The sequence below is a fragment of the Bubalus bubalis genome, chromosome 16 (assembly GCF_019923935.1).
Source record: "Bubalus bubalis isolate 160015118507 breed Murrah chromosome 16, NDDB_SH_1, whole genome shotgun sequence".
NCBI lineage: Eukaryota > Metazoa > Chordata > Mammalia > Artiodactyla > Bovidae > Bubalus > Bubalus bubalis.
This window is the reverse complement of record NC_059172.1, coordinates 50,302,257-50,329,487: the sequence shown is the minus strand read 5'-3', so window position 1 is coordinate 50,329,487 and position 27,231 is coordinate 50,302,257. Positions and strand designations below refer to the sequence as shown.

The window sequence follows — 27,231 nt, the reverse complement described above, 5'->3', positions numbered from 1 at the left end:
TCAGACTCCACAGCCATCATGAGACAGGAGTGCACACCTGTCCCGGCAAGAAAGGAAGGTGCTTATTTCCATATCGCTTTATTATCATTTATATGTTTCCTTTAGTACTAGCTGTACTGATTCCTGGGGTGCAGACACAGGCATCTTGGACCTGCAGCTTTGTCAGTTGCAAGGGGGTCAGAATCAGACAATGTAAGGGAAACCCACCAGTCATTGGAAAGGGGCCCAGCACAGGCCCTTCTGGCTGTTCTAGGAGCCAGAGGAGCTCAGAAGGAAGAGCTCTGTGAGGCCTGGCAGGGTGCCTGGGAGACGCAGGATTGAAGTTGATTATGGGAAGGGTAGGCATTTTATCTAAGCAGAGAGTTAAAGAAAAAGGCCCAAGAAGGGGAGGGAGAACAAGATCAGAGAGCCTTGAATGCCAGGACCAACCCAAGGTCTGGGACAAGCCTATGCACAATAGGAAAGTGAAGAAGGTTTCTGAGTGAGAAAGAGACCTGACAAATGCAGTGTTGGGGGGAGATAAGTATGAGGAGGTGAAGGATGGAGCACAGGAGGAGGCTGAGCCCTTTGGGTGGGGAGCAAGCCTTCCTGCAAAGGGAAGAGCAAGGAATAGCTGAGGTCTCGGGGCCACCCTGTGAGGCAAGTTCTAGCCTTTCCAGCTCTGAGATGCCTCCGAGATGCCTCTGGGGGCCCAGCAACTCCCTCCGCTGGGAAGGAGCAGAGCCTGAGGAGGGAAAAAAGGGTTCCCAATCCTCGTGTCTATGACCCACCCCCCCCCCACACAAGGGATTAAAGGAAAGTAGCATAGGCACAGGGGCACATCACAGCTCACACTGAAGTCTTGCAGATGTGCCCAAGGTCATCTTAACCTAAATCTCTCTATAGCACCCCTGATGGCCCACCAACCATGATATGGACACCCCACAGATGAGGGTCATCTCTGGTCATTAGAACTGACTTTTCCATACATGCATGATGATTCCCTGGTGGCTCAGACAGTAAAGAACCCGCCTGCAATGGGTCGGGAAGATCCCCTAGAGAAGGGAATGGCAACCCACTCCAGTATTCTTGCCTGGAAAATCTCATGGACAGAGAAGCCTTGTGGGCTACAGTCTATGGGGTCACAAAAGAGGTGGACATGACTGAGTTACTAACACCTTCTTTCACTTTCTTTTCCACACATGAAATCAAAGCCTGCCGCTGTTCCACTCAGTATCTATACCAATTCTATATTTTGAGCCACACAAAGTAACTAGTCCATCCTGCTTGGACACCAGGGGTTTCTGCAATATTACACAAACTCCCTGGGAAGGCTCTCCAAGGCTTCTTTTCTGATGACTGAACAGCTGTAGTTGCCCCAGAGGTTTCCTGTGTAACTCTGTCTTCTTGAGCTCCCCTCTCTGCTCATCCTGTTTTCCCCTTCCCATCCTAAGCATTTCATCTCTGGTCAGTTCAGTCACTCAGTCATGTCTGACTCTTTGCAACCCCATGGACTGCAGCACGCCAGGCTTCCCTGTCCATCACCAACTCCCGGAGCTTGCTCAAACTCATGTCCATCGAGTTTGTGATGCCATCCAACCATCTTATTCTCTGTTGTCCTCTTCTCCTCCTGCCTTCATCTGCATCTCTGGTAACACAGCCCCAAATCATGCTTACCATGAGTAGTAGAGGGGGCCCAAGCCACAGAACAACCCGAGGTAGATGCCTGCAGTAGAAACATCATTCCTCTCCAGGCCAAGAGCTTGAGCCCTCCCTACACCCCCCACACACAGTGCCCAAAACAGCCCTTTGACACAGCTCATCAGACCTAGGTGCCTCCCATAACCTAAGGCAGACAAAATCATGTACCCCAGGAGGTGTAAAGCAAGCAACAGTAGCTTAAGTGCGTGCATGCTCAGCCGTGTCTTTACAACCCCATAACTGTGGCCCGCCAGGCTCCTCTGTCCATGAGATTTTCCAGGTAAGGATACTGGAGTGGGTTGCCATTTCCTTCTCCAGGGGATCTTCCAGACCCAGGAATCGAACCTGCGTCTTCTGCATCTCCTGCATTGGCAGGCTGATTCTTTACTGCTGAGCCATCTGGGAAGGCGCTGGTAGCTCAAACCCTCTTTAAAATGCAGGGGTGGTTTTACAAGGATGGGTCATGACTGAAGAAGATGTAACCACCCAGGCTTCTGGGCTTAAGCATCCAGCATTCCCTGTAGTGGGTGTTAAACTGTGTTTCTACACCTACTAAGGTACTTTTTTTCCGGGGAGGAAGTCCGTAGCTTTTATCAGATTCCCAAAGAATCCGTGACTCAGAAAATACTAAAAATCATCGCCAAGAAGTGGTCTGTTGAGAAGTCCTCCGGCCACCTAATCTGCCCCGCGCCCCAATAACAGGTTGTGACACAGCTCCTGTATCTCCTATCGCGGGGAACCCACAAAGCCCAGGCAGATACTGGCACAACCGAGGATGGGAAAATTGGAGTAGGAGAGCCAGGACAACAGGAAATCTGTCCCCAGAATGGGAGATCGGGTCGCGACTCCCTTCACTGCCCCTCACCCCGCCCTGATTTCAGAGTGTGAGGGCTGGGAGGAACCTCTTCGGACCATCTGATTGGGCGAAGTCCCCAAGCCAGACTTCGAGCTCGGGAGAAGGCAGGCGGGGGAGGTGAAAGGCTAGGGGCGGGGCCTGCGCCGGTGCCCGCCCGCCCTCCAGCCCAGGAATAGGTCGGGCTCCCCCTGGCGGTCCCCGGCCCCTACTCCACGCCCCGGGCGCCCTGTGTCCTCAATCCTCTACCCGACCTAGCACAGGTCGGTCTCCGCGGGCCGACTGACGGACAGACGGGCCGCAGAACGACCCGCAGCGGGCGCCCGGGCAGCAGGAGGGGGCGGGGAGGCGAGGACTGCGGCTTGAGGAGCAGGAGCAGGTGCCGTGGCGACGGGCGGGAGGAGCAGGGACGGAGCGGCGGGCGGGGGCGCGGCGCCGGCGTGCGTGCGGCGGGCGCGGGGGCCAGGAGGCCGCGACTCCGAGTTGAGCCCCGCTGGGTCGCGCCGAGGCGAGGGGATCTGGAGTGGGGCCGGGTGGACTGGCGACTCTGGAGGGCGCAGGATCCCAAGGAGACAGAGAGGACGAGAGCTGGAGGGGGATCGCAAATTGGCGAGAGCGCTTCGCGGGGTGGGGTAGGAAAAGAGGCAGCGTACCTGGAGGGGAGACCGTGTGAAACTGAAGCTTGGAGGGGAGCCCAGGGCGGAAATGGGCGAGACGGGAGACACGGTGGACGCTGTGTGAGGTCTGGTCAGCCGGTAAGATCCGGAGGTGTGAAAAGGAAGGTTGAGAAGGAAGGCTCGGTGGGGAGAAGGGGTCCTAGGAAGACGCCTAGGGGTCGCCAGCGGGTGGAGGAGAGTTGACCTGGGATCCAGCGCCAGGTGGCGAACAGGCAGAGCGGAGGTGATTCAGTAGGCAGTGAGGCAGGTGGGCTGAGGTGTGAGGCTGGTATAAGGAAGTGAAGCAGGGGCCAGGTGGAAGTGAGGATGAGTCGAGTCTAGCTGGAGACGCATCTCAGAAGTAAGACCAGTGCAGACTGAGGGTGGTCCCAGGGCGGGAACCCCACAGTAGGGAGAAGGCTCAGTCAGGGGTTGTCCCCCTCCTCCATGGGGGAGGCCTCTACCTGGTGGTCCCTGGAGCCATGCTGTCCCGCAAAGGCATCATCCCCGAGGAGTATGTGCTCACACGACTAGCAGAGGACCCCGCAGAGCCCCGGTACCGTGCCCGTGAGCGGAAAGCCCGCTTCGTGTCCAAGAACGGCAACTGCAACGTGGCCCACAAGAACATCCGGGAGCAAGGCCGCTTCCTACAGGACGTGTTCACCACGCTGGTGGATCTCAAGTGGCCATACACGCTGCTCATCTTCACCATGTCCTTCCTGTGCAGCTGGCTGCTCTTTGCCATGGTCTGGTGGCTCATCGCCTTCGCCCACGGTGACCTGGCCCCTGGCGAGGGTGCCGCTGTGCCCTGCGTCACCAGCATCCACTCCTTTTCGTCTGCCTTCCTTTTCTCCATTGAGGTCCAGGTGACCATTGGTTTCGGCGGGCGCATGGTGACCGAGGAGTGCCCTCTGGCCATCCTGATCCTCATTGTGCAGAACATCGTGGGGCTCATGATCAACGCCATCATGCTGGGCTGCATCTTCATGAAGACTGCTCAGGCCCACCGGCGGGCTGAGACCCTCATCTTCAGCAAGCATGCAGTCATCGCCCTGCGCCACGGCCGCCTCTGCTTCATGCTGCGCGTGGGCGACCTCCGCAAGAGCATGATCATCAGCGCCACCATCCACATGCAGGTGGTACGCAAGACCACCAGCCCTGAGGGTGAGGTGGTCCCCCTCCACCAGGTGGACATCCCCATGGAGAATGGTGTGGGTGGCAATAGCATCTTCCTGGTGGCTCCGCTCATCATCTACCACGTCATTGATGCCAACAGCCCGCTCTATGACCTGGCGCCCTGCGACCTGCACCACCATCAGGACCTTGAGATCATTGTCATCCTGGAAGGTGTGGTGGAAACCACGGGCATCACCACCCAGGCCCGCACCTCCTACCTGGCCGACGAGATCCTGTGGGGCCAGCGCTTTGTACCCATTGTGGCCGAGGAGGATGGCCGCTACTCCGTGGACTACTCCAAGTTTGGCAACACTATCAAAGTGCCCACACCACTCTGCACAGCCCGCCAGCTTGAGGAGGACCCCAGCCTGCTGGATGTCCTGACCCTCGTCCGCGGGCCCTTACGCAAGCGCACCGTGGCTGTGGCCAAGGCCAAGCCCAAGTTCAGCATCTCTCCAGACTCCCTGTCCTGAGCTCTGCTCCCTTGGGCTCCCTCCTTATGTGTGCGCACGCCAGTGTGGCATGGTATGTAGAGCGGACGTGGTGTGGGCCCCTCGGCCAAGCCAGGACCTGGTGTGAAGCTGGGCCCTCCAGCTCAGCCTCCCTGCCTGCTGCTCGCCCAGGGTGTTACAAGGCACCTGTCACTACTCTATTTCTGGCCTCAGCAGGAGCCTGCACTGGGTTATTTTTGTCCCTGCTCCTCCTAGCCCCAACTCAGGACTTGCTCATCCCCCTCCCCTGCCCCAGACTGATAGAGCTGTGAAAAGGGTCAGGCCCTAAAGTTGGGTCTCCAACTGGTCCTGGGCCCCCACGACCGACTGGCCACAAACTGGGCAGGTGGCTGGGGAAGAACAGGCCCCAAATTGGAGGCCCGCTGCCTTGTTTCTGTGGCCCCAAGAGATGCCTGTGGTGAGGCCCCAGCCCCTACTTGGTCCCTGAAAAAGTGATGGGCGAAAGGGTGGGCCTGGCCTGGTAGGGAGGGCAGGTGATGAGGGAGCACAGTTGAGCTGCAGAGTTGGAGATGTGGAGCCCCTGCCCCCCGGGCAGGCTCAGCAGAGAGAAGATGGCACTGAGGGGCTTAGCTTCTGAGCCCTGCTCAGGCTCGGGGAGGAGCGATAGGCCGCTTGCCTCTGACCTCAAAGCTTCTTTAATGGGGGCTCCATGGCCCAGGGCTGCTGCACCTGCCTGTTCCCATTCTGTCCCCCACCCTGGGAGGCTGTGGACTGAAAGAGGCTGAGAGAGACTGGGGTCCTGGGCCCACCACAGGCCTAGCTCCCCACCAGTGGCTGCAACTCATTTTGTCAAGAGGGTGGCCTTAGAGAGCCTTTGGATGGCTAGAAAAGGAAATGTTGAAAAGCACAGGATGGTGGGGGTGGGTGGGGTCCCTGAGGCAAAAAGGCCGTTGATTGTGACCGGCTTGACCCCAAGCCAGACTCCTGGAGCAGTGCTATGTGTACTTGCCCAGAATCCTGCCTTCTTTGTCGTCAATAAAGCCTACCCCTTTGTGACCTAAACTCTGGGCTATTCTTGCTGGTGGGCAGGGAGGGCAGGGGCTGGTCGCTGCCAGCCCGCATTTCAGAGGCTCCAGGGACCCTAGCTGGGAGGCCAGGAAAGGGACCTGGGGTTGGTCCTCTTCCGCCATTCAGGGACACTTCCCTTCTCTGCCTCCGGTAGCCTAGCCCTGCCAGCCCGTCTGACCGGCTCGATTGGGCACTCATCAGGCTTACAGCCCTGAGCCCTGCCTCCACTCCCAGGGATCTGCTGGAAGGCTGAGGTGCTAAGGAAAGAGGCAGGGACGTCACGGGCCTTAGTGTGGCGACTGGAGCATTAGCTCTCAAAACAAGTGCTTTCGTTCACACCCTGGCTCGAGTTCTCAGCCTTCATCTAACGGAACCTCTCTGTGCTTCAGTTGCCTCATCTATAAAGTGGGGCTACTAATAGTACCGACCTCATAGAATTGCTTTGGGAGTAAATGAAGAGCACAAGTCAAATGCTTGAGTGCCTCGTCCATAGTAAGTGCTCAATAAATGTTAACTGTTGAGACTGCTGTTGAATCAGCTACATGATGAAACAACTGAGCAAGTGGATGCCAAGAGAGAAAGTGCTATTATGTGTCCCCTAGTGAGGAGTTTCTCTGCCTGAACTTACCTTCTACACTGTTTCCCCATCCAGCTCAGACCCTGGTGACGGGGGCTGTGGCAGCACCTATTACCTGTTTCTCTACCTCAACCCTCTGGACTCCATCCACCATGTGGCCACCAGAGTGGTCTTATTAAAAGACTTCATTCTTTCCAATGTCAAGTACCTCCAGTCTTTCCCCATTACCTTCTGGTCAAGGGTAGACACATAACCAGTCGTTTCAGGCTTTGCCTGACTTCTAGTCATTATAGCCTACTGTTCTCTGGCCAGGACCCTATGTAACCACCCACCACCCTGGCAGCCTCAATATCCCCTCCCTGCATACAGCATTGATCTTCCTACCTCTGAGCTTTAGAGGATGTTATTCCCTTTGCCTGGACTGTCCAGGCCTCATCTCTCCCTGTGGAAATCTATAAAAGTCCAAGCCACCATGATGCCTCCTTGAACCTCCCCTGATTCCTCTAGAAAGTGATGGTCCTGTCCCTTCCTCTGTGCTTGTGGGCATTCTACTTTTGCCAGTGTTTGTGGGTCTGTCTCCCCATTCCCAAGTCCATGGCTCCTTGAGGTCAGGGACTGTGCCTGATTGAGCACTGTGACTGTCTTTCAGTAAGTGCTGAACGAGTGAATGATGAATAATGTACAGGACAAGTCAAGGTCAGTGGTGCAGTGTGAGGCCTGTAGAGGGCTTTGGTTGCATCAGTGAGAGTTTGTCCCAGGCTATTCCAGAGGCAGGGCTGAAGGACTAAGGAGCTGCTGGTTCAGGCTCTAAGATGCCCCATCCCTGTACCCACAGAAACACACCCTGCCCCCCATCCAAAAGCTGATTTTTTGCTGTGCTGACTTGTTTCTGATTTAGAGGAAGGAGATGAGAAAGCTGTTCAAAGTTGGCCCAGGGTTCTGGGGACAGTACCTGGTTCTTAGTCTAAAGACTCAGTTTACCTGTCTTCAAGAACAGAAGAGGTCAGACTCACTTATGAGAAGCGTCTGGGCAGCACCTTCCTTGCGGACCATTCAGAGTAACCTTCCTCCACTCCTTCATACACCTTTAAACAGCTGCTGCTACTGCTAAGTCGCTTCAGTCGTGTCCGACTCTGTGCGACCCCATAGATGGCAGCCCACCAGGCTCCTCCGTCCCTGGGATTCTCCAGGCAAGAATACTGGAGTGGGTTGCCATTTCCTTCTCCAATGCATGAAAGTGAAAGTGAAGTCGCTCAGTAGTGTCTGACTCTTAGGGACCCCATGGACTGCAGCCTACCGGGCTCCTCCGTCCATGGGATTTTCCAGGCAAGAGTAAACAGCTGGTGATAGTGAAATGGCAGAACTGAGGGCTTAGCGCCACCTGCTGGCCACAGACAAGACCCACTTGATCCCAGAAAATCAGAATCACTGCTGCCGCTGCTGCTGCTAACTCACTACATTCGTGTCCGGCTCTGTGCAACACCATAGACAGCAGCCCACTAGGCTCCCCCGTCCCTGGGATTCTCCAGGCAAAAACAGTGGAGTGGGGTGCCATTGCCTTCTCCTAGTCCTAGGTTTTTCACCTTGTAAGATCCCTAGCATTTAGGCTTAACTCAGGGAAAAGCTGAAAAGCTCCAGGCATGGAAGGAGCAGCTGGACCAGACCTCCTTTGACCACCCCACAGATGTTCTTGTCCACTAACAGTGCTCCCATCCTCTGGGGCCACCCATCTCTTTAAGGCACTTGTCTAACTATAGACAGAAGAGCTCCCCTAACCTCCCCTCAGCCTAGCAGGAAATTCTGAGAATTGTTTCTGATATTCTGCCTCCAAGGCATCATGTGATGGAGCAGTCTAAGCTCGTCCACACCCCGTGTGCAGATCCCCCAGAAAGGTGTGTCTCATGTCACTGTGGTCCAGTGCTGAGGAAGGAGCTCTTCTCCCAATTTTCAGATGAGGAAATAGGATTGGACTTGGGGGTCACTTGCTAAGACCATACAGCTAGTAAGCGGCAGGTCCAATATTTGGCCCTGAGTCTATCTCACACCAAAGCTCTCTCCCTTCCCACCGCTGCAGGATCCCAGTGACCTGAGCATCACCTTTTACTAGGGGTGCCACCTTGCTCTCGGTTGTCAAAAACCACCACTGGCAGACGGATGTCTCTGGACCAAGAACAAGAGGGAAAGTGTAATTCAGGAAGGTCCCAGATTTGAGACTGATGCAGACTCACCTATAAGTGACAGCCTAGATCATGTCCAAACACCAAAGGAGCCAGAGGGACTGCTACTGAGTCCAAGTTCATATTGCTCACCACATGAGAGGCCAATAAATCAAGAGACAAGTTGTTGGGGCAAGGAATAGCGACTTTATTTAGAAAGTCAGTAGCCCAGGAAGATGGTGAACTCATGCCCCTCAGAACCATCTTGCCTGAGTTAGAATTCAGGCAACGGGAGGAAGTAAAAATCAAGCATCTTTACTTGTTCTGGTCATCCTCCAGAGATGTGTTCATTGGTTCCTTTCTGCAGTCATTCACAGGTCATCAGGATGTTTCTTTTGAGCTAAACAAAGGTATTTAAGCTCAATACTCGTTACTTGGAAGGCAGGTTTCCCAGGGATGGGCCATTATGTATAATTCAACCTTACAGGCAACAGCCCTTTATTGGTTAACTTGTAATAGAATACAAAGTTTCTTCCCTATTACAGGACCTCACTGACACTTTTTCCCACTGGTGTCTATGAAGAAACCTCCATCTTCTGCCTTCTTCATGTGGACTGGGGTCCCTACCTTGCAGGCTCCCCCAACTCCAGCCAGTCAGGTGGCAGTGCAGACTGACGTTGCACATCTGCCATCCCTGTCTCCAACTCACACAGGTGTTGTGACATGTGTCCTGGGTCTCAGTCCTGAGCTCAGCAGAGAAGGGAAGCCAAGCCACCCTCTTCCAGTAGTGAAACTGAACTGCTAGGCTGGAGAAACTAGCCTACTTAGACATTCTGGAAAACTGCTCAGGCCTAATGCTTCTGGGTTTGGCATCTCCAGCCAGTTACCACACAGACCACATGTGGCCCACCTAGGTAGCCCTCTGGTCTTTCTGCTGGGGAGGACTCAGCCAGCTTCTATGAACCCACTCTCCTCATGTATCATCCTCTCAGCTCTGTCCTGCTCTTGAGTTCCTCTCCAACATCTTTTCTTAGGGAGAACTTTCCTAGAGTGCTTGCTGCAAAGAGTAGCTCTGGCTCCCCATACATCTCGGGGTTCACCTCTGAGGTCTCCCCAGGGCCGTGTCAGACACCTTATTGTACTAAGACATGCAGAAGACCTGGAGGAAGAAGACATGAATGCTGCTGACCCCAGATTAGGGTAGGCTTGAATAACAACAGATCTGTTCCAACTTGAAAGGAGTTGGGGAAAGGCCAAACAATGGGATTAGAGTCAGAACTGGGTTCCATAGGGTGGGCTTGTTGCATTAGAACCTAGAGTATTGGTGTCTCGCTGTATCCTGCTGACTATACCAGCTGTCTTGCTGTATCTCATTGTATGCACTGTTCGCTGAACCCAGGGTAGGCGAGGCGTGAACTAAGAGGCTGGAAGGAGATGCAAGGAGCCATAGGAACTGCAGACACATCTATTCTCTCCTGACTGGCACGGCACCCATGGCAGCAGCCATAACATAACTTTAACATAGCTGTAATGTAGCCTTAATGCAGCCTCCAGGGCTTTTCAGGCGGAGCTTATATATACTTGCAGAACAAAAGCAGCCTGTGGCCAAGAAGTACCTCGTGACATGCATGCACAGTGCTATAAATGATCTCACCTCTTACATATCATTATTTACCAAACGTGGGGCAAGAACAAGAGGCCATGGAATAAGAGAGAGCCTGACTACTGCCACCGCCAATTGCTCTTTCCCTAAAATTGGCATCCTCTCTGCCAGGTCCACCTGCCTGGGGCATCGTATATCTTCATCTACCAACACCCTACTCTATTTCCACTCTGGAGTGATGTGAAAGGCAGGCCACCTAAACTGGCCACCTTGGGTACAGGAGTGTATCCCTGTCCTTAGGTCCTTCCAGGCATTGATGCCAATAATTGAAGCAGTGATACAAAGTGCATATGCAACTGCACAATTCATTACAGAACCCTGCTTCTATGCACTCTGACTTCACTTGACCAATTCCAGTTTTTCTCACTATGCCATTGTTAGTGGGGAAGAGAAGATAAATAAATACAGGATAAATCAGAGGGAAATAAGTACAGTTCTGACTGAAACTTTGACACAGGTCTGCTATCTGTGAAGGGAGGAAGAAGGGATAATGAGGGATAGCAGGCCATTCAAGCAAGCTTGAAAACTAAAGCAGATGCCTGAGATGCCATAGCTGGAACATGGTGGCTAAGCACCCTCTTCATAGCAGGCTTTCTCTTGAAGGGGGTCTCAGCAGCACATCTCCATGGCAACCATGCTTTTGGATCAAAATCCAGCTTCCAGAAGAGCTGTAGCAGTCAGCTTTTGCTGTGTAACAAGCCACTCTACTGCTTTATTTTTCAAGTGGCTTTGAAAAATAAGTCTCATGCACTCAAGAGTCAGTTCTGTTGGCACTGATGATCTTAGCTAGATTTGCTGATGCGTTGAGGAAGTGGTCATCTGATCCAGTTCCAGCTTCGAGGGTCTCTTATCCTCCAGAAGTCTCTGCTTACAGTGTCTCTCATCCTCCAGCTTCCCCAGTGGCTCAAGCAGTAAAGAATCCACCTGGAATGCAGGAGACTTGGGTTCGATCTCTGGGTTGGGAAGAGCCCCTGGAGAAGGAAATGCCAACCCATTCCAGTGTTCTTGCTTGGAAAATTCCATGGACAGAGGAGCCTGGCAGACTACAGACCATAGTGTCATGAAGAATTGGACAATATGAGCGCAGACCCTCTCTCCTCATCCTCCAGCTGGCACCTAGGTTAAATCAGGAGAGTAAGTCCTATGAATCAGTTGGCCAACTTTAGACAAACAGCCTTTTTTCTTGATGAATGGATTGGTCTGCTTTTCCAAAAGCATTATAATGAGATATACTACCTATTGCACAGATTCTGCGTTGGCAGGCCTGTAAATAATTGGGGGCAGTTTTATTACCCGAAAGTATTTAACTAAAGCATTTAAACTGGCCTCGACAACAGTTTGAGTTGTTTTATTTGCTATTTGGACCACAGGGAATAACATGTTTGGAAACATGTTTTAGATTGGCAACACCCTCACTAGGGTTGGAAATTCTTGGTTAAATCAGTATAATTTGGGTGGTAAGTTATCCCATTGAGTTATTAACAAAATATGCACAAATGGTAGGGAAGGAAATCCCCTCTCTGAGCCAAGGACTCTATATGCGACAGCAATACTGCAGCTCATATATCATTCACGGGCCTGGTGTGAACAACGAGGTCAGGCTTGATTCACAGTGAGCCGATCCATCAGGAGGAGGCAGAAGGGCCTTACAGCACGTCTTCCCAGAGTCCCAGGCCACTACATGGAGACCAGATGAGACAGTGCCTCCCCAACACATCAAAAAAAGCCATACATCATAAATATACTTAGAACACCCCAGCATCAATCCTGAAAGCTCTCCAACGCCATGCACTGGCCATGAATTCTGAACTCCCAGAGCCTACTCCAAAACACAAGGCTAAACTTTGCTTTGGAGCCCCTTACCTTGTCTTAAGAAAAAAATATAAAGGTATGATCATTTCAATGATGATTACTACAATCATTCCAATAGGGAACCAGTCAGTTTTCTTCTCAGATTCTGCAGAAAGAAGGAAGAAAACGTTAAGAGGAAGCCTACTGGCAGGGGCCAAAGAGACCACATGACTGCTTCTAGGATCGGTGTGGTTGTGTACCATCTTCTGTCAGAGATGGTACCACCAACCTTCTGCCACATGTCTTTGCCCTCCTCCATCCTATCACGTACACCTCCAGATGTCAAACAGCCTGTTTAGCACTTATCAGAAATACAGCAATATCAAACACCACATACAATATGCACATGCTGTGCACATGTTTAAAGCTTCCATACCACTATACCATCCTGTATCACCTGTATACTGCTATAGACTGAATGTCACTCTCCCCTCAAAATCTGAATGCTGAAACCTTAATGCCCAGTATGACAGCATTAAGAGATAGGGCTTTGGGGAAGTGATTAGGTCATGAGGGTGGGGCACTCAGGAGTGAGATCAGTGCCCTATAAAGGAGGACCTTGAGAGATCGCTCACCCCTTCTACCTTGTGAGGACAGCATGAGAAGTCTAAAACCTGCAAAAGGGCTCTCACCCAACCATGCTGGCCACTAATCTTGGGACTCCAGCCTCTAGAACTGTGAGAAATGAAGTTCTGTTGTTTATAAGCCACCCACATGCATGCGCGTGCACGGTCAGCCACTCAGTCATGGCTGACTCTCTGCGATCCCATGCACTGTAGCCTATCAGGCTCTTCTGGTCCATGGGATTTCCTAGGTAAAAATACTGAAGTGGGTTGCCATTTCCTTCTCCAGGGGATCTTCCCAACTCAGGGATTGAACCCACATCTCCTTCATTGGCAGGTGGATTCTTTACCACTGTATCACCTGAGGAGGCACTTATAAGCCACCTAGTCTGTGGCAATGTATTACAGCAGTCCATATGGACTAAGAAGGCTTACCTGGTGACTGGTGATGGTAAAGAATCTGCCTGCCAATCTAATTCCATATTCTTACCTAGGAAGTCCCATGGACAGAAGAGCCTGGCGAGTTACAGTGCATGGGGTCACAAAAGAGTTGGATACAACTTAGCGACTAACCACCAACAATGGGCCAAGATATATACATATCACCCAGCCCAGACAAATCCCTGATACCAAACACACAAAGCATATTTCAATTTCATATTCCCCTGTTTCTAAGATACCCTAAACACATCTGTGCACACACCACCCACACAATCCTTGGTCTTTACTTCCAAGAACAATTTCTCTCTCCCCTCAGGATCATCTCAAGCCCCATCTGGCACACCCAGACCACATCCCTCAGGGCCACCAGTCAGCCTCTGCCTTCATGACCTCTCTCAGCTCTATGCAGATGCATTGGACCAACAGGGTCATCCCCACCTAGGACCAGAGCCATGACCATAGAAGCCAGGTCACCTATTAGACCATCTGTCCTGGCTTAGGGACCTAATCTGGACTGCTGACTCTGGGGCTGAGTTAAATCAGACCAATCTTTCTCCCCTTCCCTATATAACCAAAGTTTATATGGTACTCCCCTCAAGATGAAGAATAAGGGAAATGTCCAGGAAGATGCTTACCTGGATGTAGAATCAACTGGAAGTTGAAACTCTGGATTGTGGGCAAGGATACATGCCATACCACACACTGATATATAGTCCCATTGTCTTCCAGAGATGGCTTCAGCCTTAGGTGGCTAGTGATATTAAATGTACCATCCTCATTCTTGACTATGTGGTCAGTGGTGATGTTCTTGGAAAATTCCCGGAAGTGGGGATCATTCTGGGTCCACTTTTTCCATGTGATGTTAATATGCTCTGGGTAGAACCCACTTGATGTACACAAAATATGTCTGTCCTTGTTATCTTTCACCATGACTTGTTCAGACAAGCTGCTGACTGGCTGAGCTGCCAGGGGAGAGAAATCATTCTTTGAGGGTAGGTAGAGATCTGCTTATTATCAGCTCAATGTCAGACCCATGGCAAGCCTTCAGGAAAGCGAAGTAAACTGAATGGTATTCTGCTTAGACTAAGTGTTCTGGGTACGTTGGTTCCAGTGCCAGCGGGGTACTGATATGCTGTGACCCTGAATCTCAGGCAGCTTTATAAAGCAGACTTTCTTAAGCCCCTCTGTGTCATAGATACCTTTGGGAATCTGAGGAAACCCTTGGAATAAACACTTGGAATTAGCAGAGACTGCTAATTGCTGCCAGTCTCCATTCTTCCATGACACCTCCAAGTTAAAGCTGCTTCTCCCACCCTCCTCTGCAGCTGGGTGTAGTCATGTGAACTAAGGGTCTGAAAGTTTGATTGTAATCAGAAGTGGTGAGAGCAACTTCTAAGAAGGATCCTGAAATAACAAGGGTATCTTAAAGAAAAGAACAGTGTCTCTCCCTCTCCACTTCCTTCTTTCTACAGAATGGCTGGAATAGTATGTCATGGCTGGGGACAGACAGGCCGTTTCTAAACACAAGGCAGAAATGCAGATTGAAGACAGCAAAGTGACAAGATAAAGGATCTTGGGTCCCAGATGATCAGAGCACTGCCATATCTGCTTTGGGTTGGCTACATTTTTGAGAAAGGAAAATAAGCCGCCTTCTTAAAAGCACTACTGACCTCTGGCTTCCCCTCTCACATGTAAAGATCTTGAAAGTCATCATTTCTATCCTTGGAACAGGAAAGAAAGCTGAGCTAAACAAAATGAAAATCCACAGCTTTCTTTAGATTCATCGGAGAATTGAGGTGACAGGGCAAGCCACCACCCTGTAAACCATAGACACACACAGGCAGATTGAGAGAATCACGGCCGAGATCATAAAACCTTAAGCAGAAGGTACTAGAGCAATAAACTGGTTGACATACATAAGCACTAACTCTGACAAATTGCTAAAGGATAAGTGTGGACTAGGTTGAGAGTAAAAAACTCCTAGAGGCCCAGCCTTAGAGGGGGCCACACACTTTCATGAGTTGTACCTCCAAGAATCCCACCAGGCTCTCACTGTGAAGATCCAAGAAAAATCCCCTCCTGTTTTGAGCAGGGAAGAGAAGAAAAATAACTATTTCAAAATATACCCAGGACTCCCTGGTGGTCCAGGGGTTAAGAATCCACCTGCCAATGTAGGGGACACGGGCTTGATTCCTGGTCTGTGAAGATTCCATATGCTGCAGAGCAACTAAGCCCATGTACCACAACTACCGAAGCCTGTGCACCCTAGAGCCTGTGCTCTGCAACAAGAGAAGCCACCGTAATAAGAAGCCCACACACCACAGCCTGAGAGTAGTGCCTACCTGCTGCAACTAGGGAAAGCTGGTGCACAGCAACAAAGACCCAGAGCAGTCAAAACTAAGTAATTAAATAAAAATTAAATATATATATATATACACACACACATATATACATACACACACACACACCCAGTGCATTCTCCACAATAAAGGATGCTCTCAAGGGAAAAGAATTTGCCAAAGTCTTATCTGACCTGGGATAGTGATGTTTAGCTGGCTCCAGCCCCCTCTTAGCCTTCCTGTCTCACCTAGAAACACCTGTGAAGGTGAGACAGTCTAGGGGCTCAGGCAACTCAAAGAATGAGATTTAATCAGAAAATTATAAACAGCTTCCCCTCTATGACAACTTACCACTACATCAACAGAGCCCCAGAATGATAACAGTAGATTACAACTGAGAGAGCTGTTAAACACGGGCTCTATTTCAGAAGGAGTTCATGAGGAAACTCAAAGAAAACAAGGCGGGGAGTGGGAGGAAGACACCAGAAAGAATTGAAGTCTCTGGCATCTACAGGCACAGCATTAACATTAAACAGAGTGCAACTCCTAGCCAAAGAAACGCAGATCTTCATATCAAAAGCCTATTCACCTCAGTTCCTACTATCTGATACGGAATATCTGGTTTTCAATAAAAAATTACAAGGCATGCCAAAAAGTATGAAAAGACAAAGCAAGCATCAGATCCAAACTCTGGAATGACACAGATTTTGGAATTACCAGATAGGGACTTTTAAATAACGATTAAGCACATGTGCCCTAGAGCCCACGCTCCACAATGAGAGGCCACTGCAATGAGAAGCATCCCCTATTTGTCACAACTAGAGAAAAGTCCGTGGAGCGATGAAGACCAAGCACAGCCAAAAACAAATAATTAAATAAAACTCTTTTTGAAAAAATAGTAGCCTTCAGAGTAAAGAAAATTGTCAGGAGAAAAAAACTAAGGAAATCTGAATAAACTATGTAAGTAAGTGTTAGTCACTCAGTCGTGCCCGACTCTTGCTGATCCCATAGACTGCAGCCCACCAGGCTCCTGTGTCCATGAGATTTTCCAGGCAAGGATACTGGAGTGGGTTGCCATTTCCTTCTCCAGGGTATCTTTCCGACCCAGGGATCCAACCCGGGTCTCCCACATTGCAGGTAGATTCTTTACCGACTGAGCTACAAGTGAATAAACTATGGACTTTAATAAATAATAATGTATCAATATTGGTTCATTAATTATAAAAATATAGCATAAATGCAAGATGTTAATAGGACAAGTGGGGTGTGGAGGCAAGAGTAATATGGGAACTCTGTACTGTCTTTGCAATTTCTCCATAAATCTAAACCTCTTCTAAAAAAATAAAGTCTATTTATTTACTTAATTTTTGAAAGAAAAAAAAAAAACTTTTATTTTAGGCTATCAGTTGCAGAGGAATTCTAATATACATCCCTACCTCCAAAATTGATATGTACAAGTCTTCAGTGAAATTGTGGCAGGCTCACAGATACTGCCCCCCAGTTATATGGAATTGTACCCCCTCCCAAATTCATATGTTGAACTCTGAAACCAATTCCCTCAGACTGTGACTATATTTAGAGATAGAGTTTGGTTTTTTTAATTAATTTAATTGGAGGCTAATTATTTTACAATATTGTAGTGGTTTTTGCCATACAATGACATGAATCAGCCATGGGTGTACATGTGTTCCCCATCCTAAACCCCCCTCCCACCTCCCTCCGCATCCCATCCCTCAGGGTCATCCCAGTGCACTGGCCCTGAGCACCCTGTCTCATGCATCAAATCTGGACTGGCAATCTATTTCACATGTGGTAATATACATGTTTTAATGCTATTCTCTCAAATCATCCCACCCTCGCCTTCTCCCAGAGCCCAAAAGTCTGTTCTTTACTTCTGTGTCTCTTTTGATGTCTCACATATAGGGTCATTGTTACCATCTTTCTAAATTCCATATATACGCGTTAATATACTGTATTGGTGTTTTTCATTCTGACTTACTTCACTCAGTATAATAGGCTCGTTTCATCCACCTCATTCTTTTTAATAGCTGAGTAATGCATTCTTTTTAATAGCTGAGTAATATTCCATTGTGTATATGTACCACAGCTTTCTTATCCATTCATCTGCCGATGGGCATCTAGGTTGCTTCCATGTCCTGGCTATTGTAAACAGTGCTGCGATGAACATTGGGGTACACGTGTCTCTTTCAATTCTGGTTTCCTCAGTGTGCATGCACAGCAGTGGGATTGCTGGGTCATATAAGCACATGCGCTGTGAGCCGCGGCAAACCCAGTGTGGTCCATACACTGCGAGCACTCCCCACACACGCCAGTGATATTTGTTTGCAGTGTTCCTCCCTCCCCACAGCACAACTAAACAAGTGAGCCTAAATAAGTGACCACCTTCACACCTTTGTGTCAGGGCAGAAACTAGACACTGAAGAGACTTGCAAACAGAGGAAGCCAAAATAAACAAAGAGGGAACCACTTCGGAAATGACAGGTGTAACAGATTAAAACCCTGTAGTTAGCATTGACTAAGCATTGGAAGTGGCCTATAGACCTTGAGAAGAAGTATAAGCTGGAACAAGGAACTATCTGAAACTGAACTGACCCCACACTGCCCTCAACAGCTCCAGAGAAATTCCTAGATATATTTTACTATTATCATTTTTTAACTTTTTAAAGTTCTTTATTACTCCTTTAATTTTCATTTTTATAATCTACTATTACCTTGCAAAAAAAAAGACCCTATTTTAAGGCAAATTTCATATATATATTTTTTATAATTTTTGTGATTTTGTTTTGTATTTTTAATATTGTATTTTTGAGAGTCTAACCTCTAATCTAGATTTTTAATATTTGCTTTTTGGTATTTGTTATCAACTTTGTACCTTTAATAATCTAATCTTCAGTTCCCATTTTTATTTAGGCATGTGATTACTGGCTTGCTTGCTCTCTCCCCTTTTGACTCTCCTTTTCCTCCCCAGGTCACCTCTATCTCTTCCCTCCCGCTTCTCTTCTCTACTTAACTCTGTGAATCTCTTTGGGTGTTTCGGGCTGTGGAGAACACTTAGGGAACTGATCACAGGCTAGATTGGTTTCTCTCCTTTTGACTCCCCGTCCTCTCCTCCTGGTCACCTCTGTCTCCTTCCTCCCTCTTCTCTTCTCTGTGTAACTCCGTGAATCTCTCTGAGTGTTCCAGACTGTGGAGAGCAAATAGGGAATTGATTACTGTCTAAATTGCTCTCTCCCCTTTTGATACCCCAAATGGCACCCCACCCCAGTACTCTTGCCTGGAAGATCCCATGGGCGGAGGAGACTGGTGGGCTGCAGTCCATGGGGTAGCTAAGAGTCGGACACGACTGAGCAACTTCACTTTCACCTTTCAGTTTCATGCATTGGAGAAGGAAATGGCAACCCACTCCAGTGTTCTTGCCTGGAGAATCCCAGGGACAGGGGAGCCTGGTGGACTGCGTCTATGGGGTCGCACAGAGTCGGACACGACTGAAGCAACTTAGCAGAAGCAGCAGCTTCTCCTCCTGGTCACCTCTATCTCCCTCCTCCCTCTTCTCTTCTTCATGTAACTCTGTGAACCTCTCTGTGTGTCCCCCAGTATGGAGAATCTTCTCACCATTAACCTAGATGTTTTATCATTGGTGCCGTATGGATGGAGAAGTCTTGAGACTACTGTAAGAATAAGACTGAAAGTCAGAGGCAGGAGGCTTAAATCCAAAACTTGAGAACACCAGAAAACTCCTGACTCCAGGGAACATCAATTGACAAGAGCTCATCCAAAAACCTCCATACCTGCCTGAAACCAAGCTCTAACCTAGAGCCAACAAGTTTCAGAGCGAGACATACCAAGCAAATTCTCCAACAAAGCAGGAAAATAACCCTGAGCACAAAAAAACAGGCAGCCAAAAGTCACACCAAACCCATAGACACCTCAAAACTCACTACTGGAAACTTCGCTGCACTCCAGAGAGAAGAGATCCAGCTCTACCCACCAGAACACTGATGCAAGCTTCCCTAACAAGGAAACCTTGACAAGCTACTCGTCCAATGCACCCTCAGGGAGGATCCTCCACAATAAAGAGGAACCACAGACTTCCAGCATACAGAAAGGCCACCCCAAACACAGCAATCTAAACAAGATGAAAAGGCAGAGAAATATTCAGCAGGTAAAGGAACATGATAAATGCTCAGCAAACCAAACAAAAGAGGAGGAGATAGGGGGTCCACCTGAAAAAGAATTCAGAATAATGATAGTGAAGATGATCCAAAATCTCAAAAACAAATTGGAGTTACAGATAAATAGACTGGAAACAAGGATTTGAAGATGCAAGAAAAGTTTAACAAGGACCTAGAAGAAATAAAAAAGAGTCAATCAATAATGAATAATGAGATCAATAACTGAGATCAAAAGCACTCTGGAGGAAACCAACAGTAGAATAACTGAGGCAGAAGATAGGATAAGTGAGGTGGAAGATAGAATGGTGGAAATAAACGAAGCAGAGAGGATAGAAAGAATTAAAAGAAATGAGGACAACCTGAGAGACCTCTGGGACAATGTTAAATGCCCCAACATTCAAATCATAGGAGTCCCAGAAGAAGACAAAAAGGCCAAGAGAAAATACTTGAGGAGGTAATAGTTGAAAGCTTCCCTAAAATGGGGAAGGAAATAGCCATCCAAGTCCAAGAAACCCAGAGAGTCCCAAACAGGATAAAGCCAAGGTGAAACACCCCAAGACACATATTAATCAAATTAATGAAGATCAAATGCAAAGAGCAAATATTAAAAGCAGCAAGGGAAAAGCAACAAATAACACACAAGGGGATTCCCATAAGGATAACAGCTGATCTTTCAACAGAAACTCTTCAGGCTAGAAGGGAATGGCAGGACATACTTAAAGTGATGAAAGAGAAAAACCTATAACACAGATTACTGTACCCAGCAAGGATCGCATTCAAATATGAAGGAGAAATCAAAAGTTTTACAGACAAGCAAAAGCTAAGAGATAGGGTTTTTACTAAGGTTGTTGATAAGTTAAAAGAGATCATTAGGTTGAGCCCTAATCTGACTCATGTCTTTATAGAAGGAGATTAGGATACGCAAGCACAGGAAAAAGACAACCAGCTACAAGCCAAAGAAAGAGGCCTCAGAAGAAATCAACCCAGCTGTCACCTTGATCTCAGACGTCTAGACTCCAGAATTGTGCGAAAATTAATTTCTGTTGTATAAGCCACCCAGTCAGTGGTGTTTTGTTGTGGTAGCCCCAAGCCCATCCACAGAGAATCCAACCTACTTATAACAGCAGAAAGAGGAGTTCAAAAAGGTGTTTAGAGAAGAACGTTGCTGTTGTTAAGTCTTGACTGAGCACCTGCCTTAAAACAGCACTGGCCAAGCATTTTCATACATGATCTTATGTAATCCTCAGAACACTGAGGCAGGTAAGACTTGTCACCTCATTTTAAGTGGGAAAATTCACAGGCAAAGACATTAAATGGCTGACCAATCACTCAGTTTGAAAGCAGCAAAGTCAGACAGAATAGGATTCAGACCCATGGAAACAGAGTGCAATCACTCTCCTTCCCCAGATACCTTTCAGAGGTATCTCTTCAGTGAAGGCTAACTACAGACATACCAGGGAAATTATCTAATTACTGTGAATATCTTTTATTGCTACTTTAAATGGACCAAGCTCTATTCTGAGCATTTTACCTGCATTTAAAAAAATTTTTTAATTGGAGTATAATTGCTTTACAATGTTGTGTTAATTTCTGCTGTATAACAGTGTGAATCAGCTCTTATGTATACATATATTCCCTCCCTCTTGAGCCCCTTCATCCCACCCCCCCATTCCACCCTTCTAGGGCATCTCAGTACACCGAGCTGAGTTCCCTGTGCTGTACAACAACTTCTCACTAGCTATCTTACCTGCATTTTTCCGAGCCACTTCTCTACAGTCAATTCTCTTAGAAAAAATACTATTACATCTGTTTAGAGTTTCAGCGTGATTAAAAACTTGCCCAAAGTTGTTAAGAAGTCCATGGAAGTCCTAGACTCAAACCTATGTTCTATTTGACTCCTAGGCCCACGTTCTAAACCTCTGCTCCACTCAGCCCATCCACATCTCCACCGCAAGCCCCATCATCATAAGAACCACAGGGCACTGCCCTCAGGCACTCACCTACAACCTCCAGCCAGACAGTCCCCTGAGCCTTCTGAGGAGTAACCACCAGCTCACAGCGGTACTCCCCTGCATCCTCCAGCAGGACACCAGGCAGCTGCAATGAGGCATCTCCCTTCTGCAGACTCCGTAGAGACACCCAGGCTCCACGTTGGGATGTCTCCCTGTAGTTTCCAAAATACTGAAACAGTTTGGTGTAGGTTTCAGACTTTCCAGTCTTCTGAAACCACGTGATACCCATACTGTTGATGTCCAGGTGTGGGGAACCACGGATCTTGCAAAAGATAGTTACACTTTCATTCAAGAAAACCATCTGAGTCCTCCCTGCCATCTCCACTTGCAGTAAACCTATGGCAACAAGAGAAGGTTATGGAAGACCCTTGAAAGAAACATAGTCCTGGTACTCTAAAACACAATCATGTGATTGGAAACATCTTCCCCTTTTTTGGGGGGGGCAGGTCCAGGGGGGGCATCCTCAGATACAAAACCCCTTAGTTCATGGCCCCTCATTAATCCATATAAAATCCTCGAACTTTGTTTTTTCCTTCCCCCAACCAACCCCACCCCCACCCCATCCACCCAGCCAATCCACCAATATCCAAAATAAAGCAGTTTCCTTTCCACCAACCTGGCCTGTTTACTGGCTTTTGAGGGACCAACAGGTGGAGCCCACTTTCGGTTACACCTATGCACTCTCAGTAAAGACTTTAGTGAAGTCAAGATATGCAGGTGGAGTCTAGTTCCTTTTCTTTTTAAAGGGAATTTAATGGCAACCCACAACAGGGTTCTTGCCTGGAGAATCCCAGGGACAGGAAGCCTGGTGGGCTGCCATCTATGGGTCGCACAGAGTCGGACACAACTGAAGCGACTTAGCAGCAAGGGACTCTCAGCTGGTATGATCCATGGCCCAATTCCTTCTTCCCTGTTGAAGAGGTTTCTGTTGAGTGTTTTTTGTTTTTGGCCACCAAGGGTGGCATGTGGGATCTTAGTTCCCTCCCAACAGAAATTGAACCCCTGCCTCCTGCAGTGCAAGTGGAGTCTCAACCACTGGACAACCAGGAAAATCCCGGAGTAATCTCATTTCACATTTTTTATTTTTTCCCTCAGTTCCAGCAACTAGCATGATGCAAGGGAGAAAAAAGTTCACAGAACACCAGAGCACAAACTTGAGGAAACACTTGTTCTCAAGCTCCTACACAAGGCGACTCTGCACAAAGCAGGGATTCAGTATGTAATTGTTCAATAAATCAATCAGCATTTTCCAAAAGCTACTTCGGGGTTATTCGCGCCCCTATATTGAAAAGCAGAGATACTACTTTGCCAACAAAGGTCCGTCTAGTCAAGGCTATGGTTTTTCCAGTGGTCATGTATGGATGTGAGAGTTGGACTGTGAAGAAGGCTGAGTGCTGGAGAATTGATGCTTTTGAAGTGTGGTGTTGGAGAAGACTCTCGAGAGTCCCTTGGACTGCAAGGAGATCCAACCAGTCCATCCTAAGGGAGATCAGTCCTGGGTGTTCATTGGAAGGACTGATGCTAAAGCTGAAACTCCAATACTTTGGCCACCTCATGCGAAGAGTTGACTCACTGGAAAAGACTCCCATGCTGGGAGGGATTGGGGGCAGGAGGAGAAGGGGACAACAGAGGATGAGATGGCTGGATGGCATCACCGACTCGATGGACATGAGTTTGAGTGAACTCCGGGAGTTGGTGATGGACAGGGAGGCCGGGCGTGCTGTGATTCGTGGGGTCGCAAAGAATCGGACACGACTGAGCGACTGAACTGAACTAAACACAGCCGACTGCGATCTCACGGCCTAGCGACCGCTACCCCTCCTCCCTCCCTCCTTCTCTCCTTCATCCTACCTGCGATGAGCTGGAAGCGCTCCAGCACCAACACCAACATCAGAACGCAGAGCAGCCACACGGAGCCCCACCGCACGCGGCCAGCCGCCCTCTTCGCCATTGCAGTAGCCTAGCTTTACCGGCGGCCTCGAACTTCCTCTTTGTTCCTTTTTCTCTTAAGAGTGAGCAGCGCTTAAGAAGTGGGTGGAAAGTGTATTCTCTCGCGTCCAGACCGAACTGTAGCCGTATTTAACTAAGGGCGCACGTTCACATCCTCAGGTCTCTGGGCCCCTTCTGCAGAACTCTGCGAAGTCGTCTCGGTCACTCCGTTCACGAAGAAGGAAAAGTTTCGCCGAGCGCCTGCTCAGTCGCACCTCCGCCAGCTGCGCGGGGAAATGGGCTGGGCTGGGAGCCGCGGACCAGGGAACAGGCAATCCCCACCTCCCAGCGCGGGGTTGACTGGCGGCGGGGCCGCCGGGCGGAAGCAGGGCGGGGCGGCGGGATGCGCACCGACGGAGGAGAGTCAAAAGGGGAGAGAGCAATCAAGCCAGTAATCACACTCCTAAGTAATAATTGGAACTGAAGATTGGATTCTTAAAGGAACAGAATTGATAACAAATACTAAAAAGCAAGATTAAAAATCTAGAGTAGAGCTTTGACTCTCAAAAATACAATATTAAAAAAACAAAATTGCAAAAGTTATAAAAGAATATATATATATGAAATTTACTTTAAAAATAGGGTCCTTTTTTAAAGGTAATAGTAGGTTTTAAAAATGAAAATTAAAGGGATAATAAAGAACTTTAAAAAATGGTAATAGTATAATATATCTAGGAATTTCTCTGGAGTTGTGAGGGCAGTGTGGTGTCAGTTCAGTCCATTCTAAAGGAGATCAGCCCTGGGATTTCTTTGGAAGGAATGATGCTAAAGCTGATACTTTGGCCACCTCATGCTAAGAGTTGACTCATTGGAAAAGACTCTGATGCTGGGAGGGATTGGGGGCAGGAGGAAAAGGGGACGACAGAGGATGAGATGGCTGGATGGCATCACCGACTCGATGGGCGTGAGTTTGAGTGAACTCTGGGAGTTGGTGATGAACAGGGAGGCCTGGCATGCTGCGATTCATGGGGTCGCAAAGAGTCGGACATGACTGAGTGACTGAACTGAACTGAAAAAATGGTTATTATAAAAGAATGTCCTTGTTCAGTTTCAGATAGTTCCTTGTTCTAGCTTATACTTCTTCTCAAGGTCTATAGGTCCCTTCCAGTGTTCAATTCAGTCGCTCAGTCGTGTCCGACTCTCTGCGACCCCTTGAATCGCAGCATGCCAGGCCTCCCTGTCCATCACCAACTCCCGGAGTCTACCCAAACTCATGTCTATTGAGTCGGTGATGCCATCCAGCCATCTCATCCTGTCATCCCCTTCTCCTCCTGCCCCCAATCCCTCCCAGCATCAGGGTCTTTTCCAATGAGTCAACTCTTCGCATGAGGTGGCCAAAGTAGCCGGTGCTAACTACAGGGTTTTAATCTGTTGCACCTGTCACTTCCAAAGCTGTTCCCTCTTGTTTGTTTATTTTGGCTTCCTCTGTTTGAAAGTCTCTAAGTATCTAACTTCCGCCTTGACACAAGGCGGTGAAGGTGGTCATTTATTTAGGCTCACTTGTTCAATTGTGCTGCAAGGAGGGAGGAACACTGCACCTGTGGGGAGTCCTTGCAGTGTCTGGGCCACACTGGGTTTGCCCCCACTCACGGCGTGTGTCAGAAGCGTGTGTGCTTTCCTGGTCTACACTGCTCAGGCTCCAGGTTGCTCTGCCGGGGAACTGTCTGAGGTGGGCCCTGGGTTACATGCACTTCCCAGGTCAACGCCGCTCCGGTTCAGGTTCTCCGGTGCTCCACCAAGGCGCAGACTCGGTTGGGCCCGCGTTTTGTGCCCTTCTCAGATACAAGCAGCTCAGGCGACCAGGTGCTTGGGAGTGCGCTCTCCCCAGGTGCAGTGCGTCTTATCACCTCCCCGGTCCCAGGTCCCAGCCACGCGTTTCCTGGGTGCGCAGTGGTAACGCTGTCTCAGGTGTGCCGTGTCTCCTCTGGGGAGCAGATCTCTCTCTGGCTGCGACCCTCCTGGCTAATGTCAACAGGAAGACTTGGTTAGCAACTGGGAGCCTGCTCACAGTTTGGTAGGGGATGCCATCTCTGGGGCCGAGTTTACCCCCTGCCTTCCGGCTCTGGCTATTGCCCACCTGCCTCTCTGCCTCCGGTGGGGGATGGGCCTGTCCGCAGCCGGCTAACTCTCCTCTGGTATTTGCTCAGTCCTTTGTTTGGTGAGCGGAACTGGCAGTACCTTATGTTAGAGCTTTACACGGGAAAGTTCTCTCTCTCTCTTTCCTCTTTTTTTTTTTTTCTCCCCTCTGGCTATCCCATGGTTTGGGTTGCTATCTCATGTTGGCTCCCTCAGATTGCCCTCGCATTCAGGCCTGCTCCTTACCCTAAGCAATGCAGTCTGAACCTCCCTGTTCAGCCCCTGCTTGCTGGTGGTGGACACGAGTGTCTGTGCTACTTCTCCACTGGGAGTTGCAGTTAGGCGTGTAACCTGTGGGTTTTATTTATTTTTTCCTCCTGGTTCTGATGCCCTCTGCGCTTCCAAAACTCCCCGCAGACCCGCCTGTGAGAGGGTGTCCTGGTGTTTGGAAACTTCTCTTTTACAACTCCCTCCCCGGGATAGGGCTCCATCCCTAACTCTTTTGTCTCTGTTTTTATCTTTTATATTTTTCCTTCCTCCTTTCGAAGACAATGGGCTCCCTTTCTGGGTGCCTGGTGCCCTCCGCCAGTGTTCAGAATTTGTTTTGTGGTATTTGGTCAGCGTTCAAATAAACTTTCAATGAATTTGTAGGGGAGAAAGTGGTCTCCCTTTCCTATTCCTCCACCATCTTAGGACCACCGCCTGCAATGTTGAGTTTTAAGTCAGCTTTTTCACTCTCCTCTTTCACCCTCATCAAGAGGCTCTTAAGTTCCTCTTTACTTCTTGCCATTAGAGTGGCATATCTGCATATCTGAGGTTGCTATTTCTCCCAACAATCTTGATTCTGGTATTACTGACATGATTAAATAACATCCTGTATGGAAATGTATGAAAAATCCCTATACCTGCCCAAAATAATGCACACAGTTGTGACATATACGTATCACCCTGTAGAAAATTGGAGAAATTGCCTCAAGAAGTAAGCAGAGTAAAATTGGCAGCTTTCACCATTTTTATTAGCATTTAAAGATTAATCAAATTTACATTAAATAAGTCTACTTATGTTATCATCTTTTCCAATTTCACATATTTTGAATTCCTGCAAACACACAAGAAAACATATCTTCTAATATGTTTGCTAGTCTTTCATTCAACCCCAAAGCACACAGCAGACGCTTCACAAATGTTTCTAAAACAAATGAGTTTAACATGGTAAAAACATTATATTCCAATAAAAATAAAAGAATAAGACATATTATACTATGCAAGGATCCATTGATTATGAAAAGAAAAGGGAGAATGACTTTGTTCAGAGCCCTTTGACAGAACAGAGGCTGCCCATCCCCAGCTCCTCTTGACAGCTAGCATTTGCCTCACTCAGCATTCCTGAAGGGTTTTCTGATGACTGACTCACATAGCCTGGCCCCATTTTCTCCCACTTTCTCTCTCTGAAACCAGGTTCCCACTGGGAGAACTTCCTCTTTCT

At 48.7% G+C, this 27,231-nt stretch overlaps 2 protein-coding genes and 1 long non-coding RNA gene across 3 annotated transcripts; 2 read left to right on the top strand and 1 right to left on the bottom strand.

Moving 5' to 3' along the window:
• Positions 1–2,788: 2,788 nt before the first annotated feature.
• On the top strand, positions 2,789–5,879 carry KCNJ11 (potassium inwardly rectifying channel subfamily J member 11). The gene has a single exon (XM_006041193.4). The coding sequence runs from the start codon at positions 3,672–3,674 to the stop codon at positions 4,836–4,838; it is 1,167 nt and encodes a 388-aa protein (XP_006041255.3). The 5' UTR covers positions 2,789–3,671; the 3' UTR covers positions 4,839–5,879.
• A 3,892-nt stretch (positions 5,880–9,771) lies between these two features.
• NCR3LG1 (natural killer cell cytotoxicity receptor 3 ligand 1) lies at positions 9,772–24,150 on the bottom strand. Its single transcript, XM_044929029.2, has 5 exons — positions 23,532–24,150; positions 21,669–22,016; positions 13,772–14,098; positions 12,145–12,238; positions 9,772–11,371 (listed from the first exon to the last, which is right to left on the bottom strand). Exons 1-5 carry the CDS (start codon positions 23,629–23,631, stop codon positions 11,068–11,070), a joined length of 1,173 nt encoding a protein of 390 aa, XP_044784964.2. The 5' UTR covers positions 23,632–24,150; the 3' UTR covers positions 9,772–11,067.
• Positions 22,504–22,939, top strand: LOC123329791. Its single transcript, XR_006545349.1, has 2 exons — positions 22,504–22,561; positions 22,776–22,939. It is a non-coding gene; the product is annotated as an uncharacterized LOC123329791 (long non-coding RNA).
• Positions 24,151–27,231: the final 3,081 nt, after the last annotated feature.

Excerpts from the sequence above, each read along its gene's own strand:
- NCR3LG1 (XM_044929029.2), bottom strand. The coding sequence starts at position 23,631 with ATGGCGAAGAGGGCGGCTGGCCGCGTGCGGTGGGGCTCCGTGTGGCTG. Across the intron at positions 14,099-21,668 it reads TGTCTGGCTGGAGGTTGTAG|CTCAGCCAGTCAGCAGCTTG; the intron begins GTGAGTGCCTGA and ends CTCCCCTGGCAG. Across the intron at positions 12,239-13,771 it reads CCAGTTGATTCTACATCCAG|AATCTGAGAAGAAAACTGAC; the intron begins GTAAGCATCTTC and ends TTCTTTCTGCAG.
- KCNJ11 (XM_006041193.4), top strand. The coding sequence starts at position 3,672 with ATGCTGTCCCGCAAAGGCATCATCCCCGAGGAGTATGTGCTCACACGA.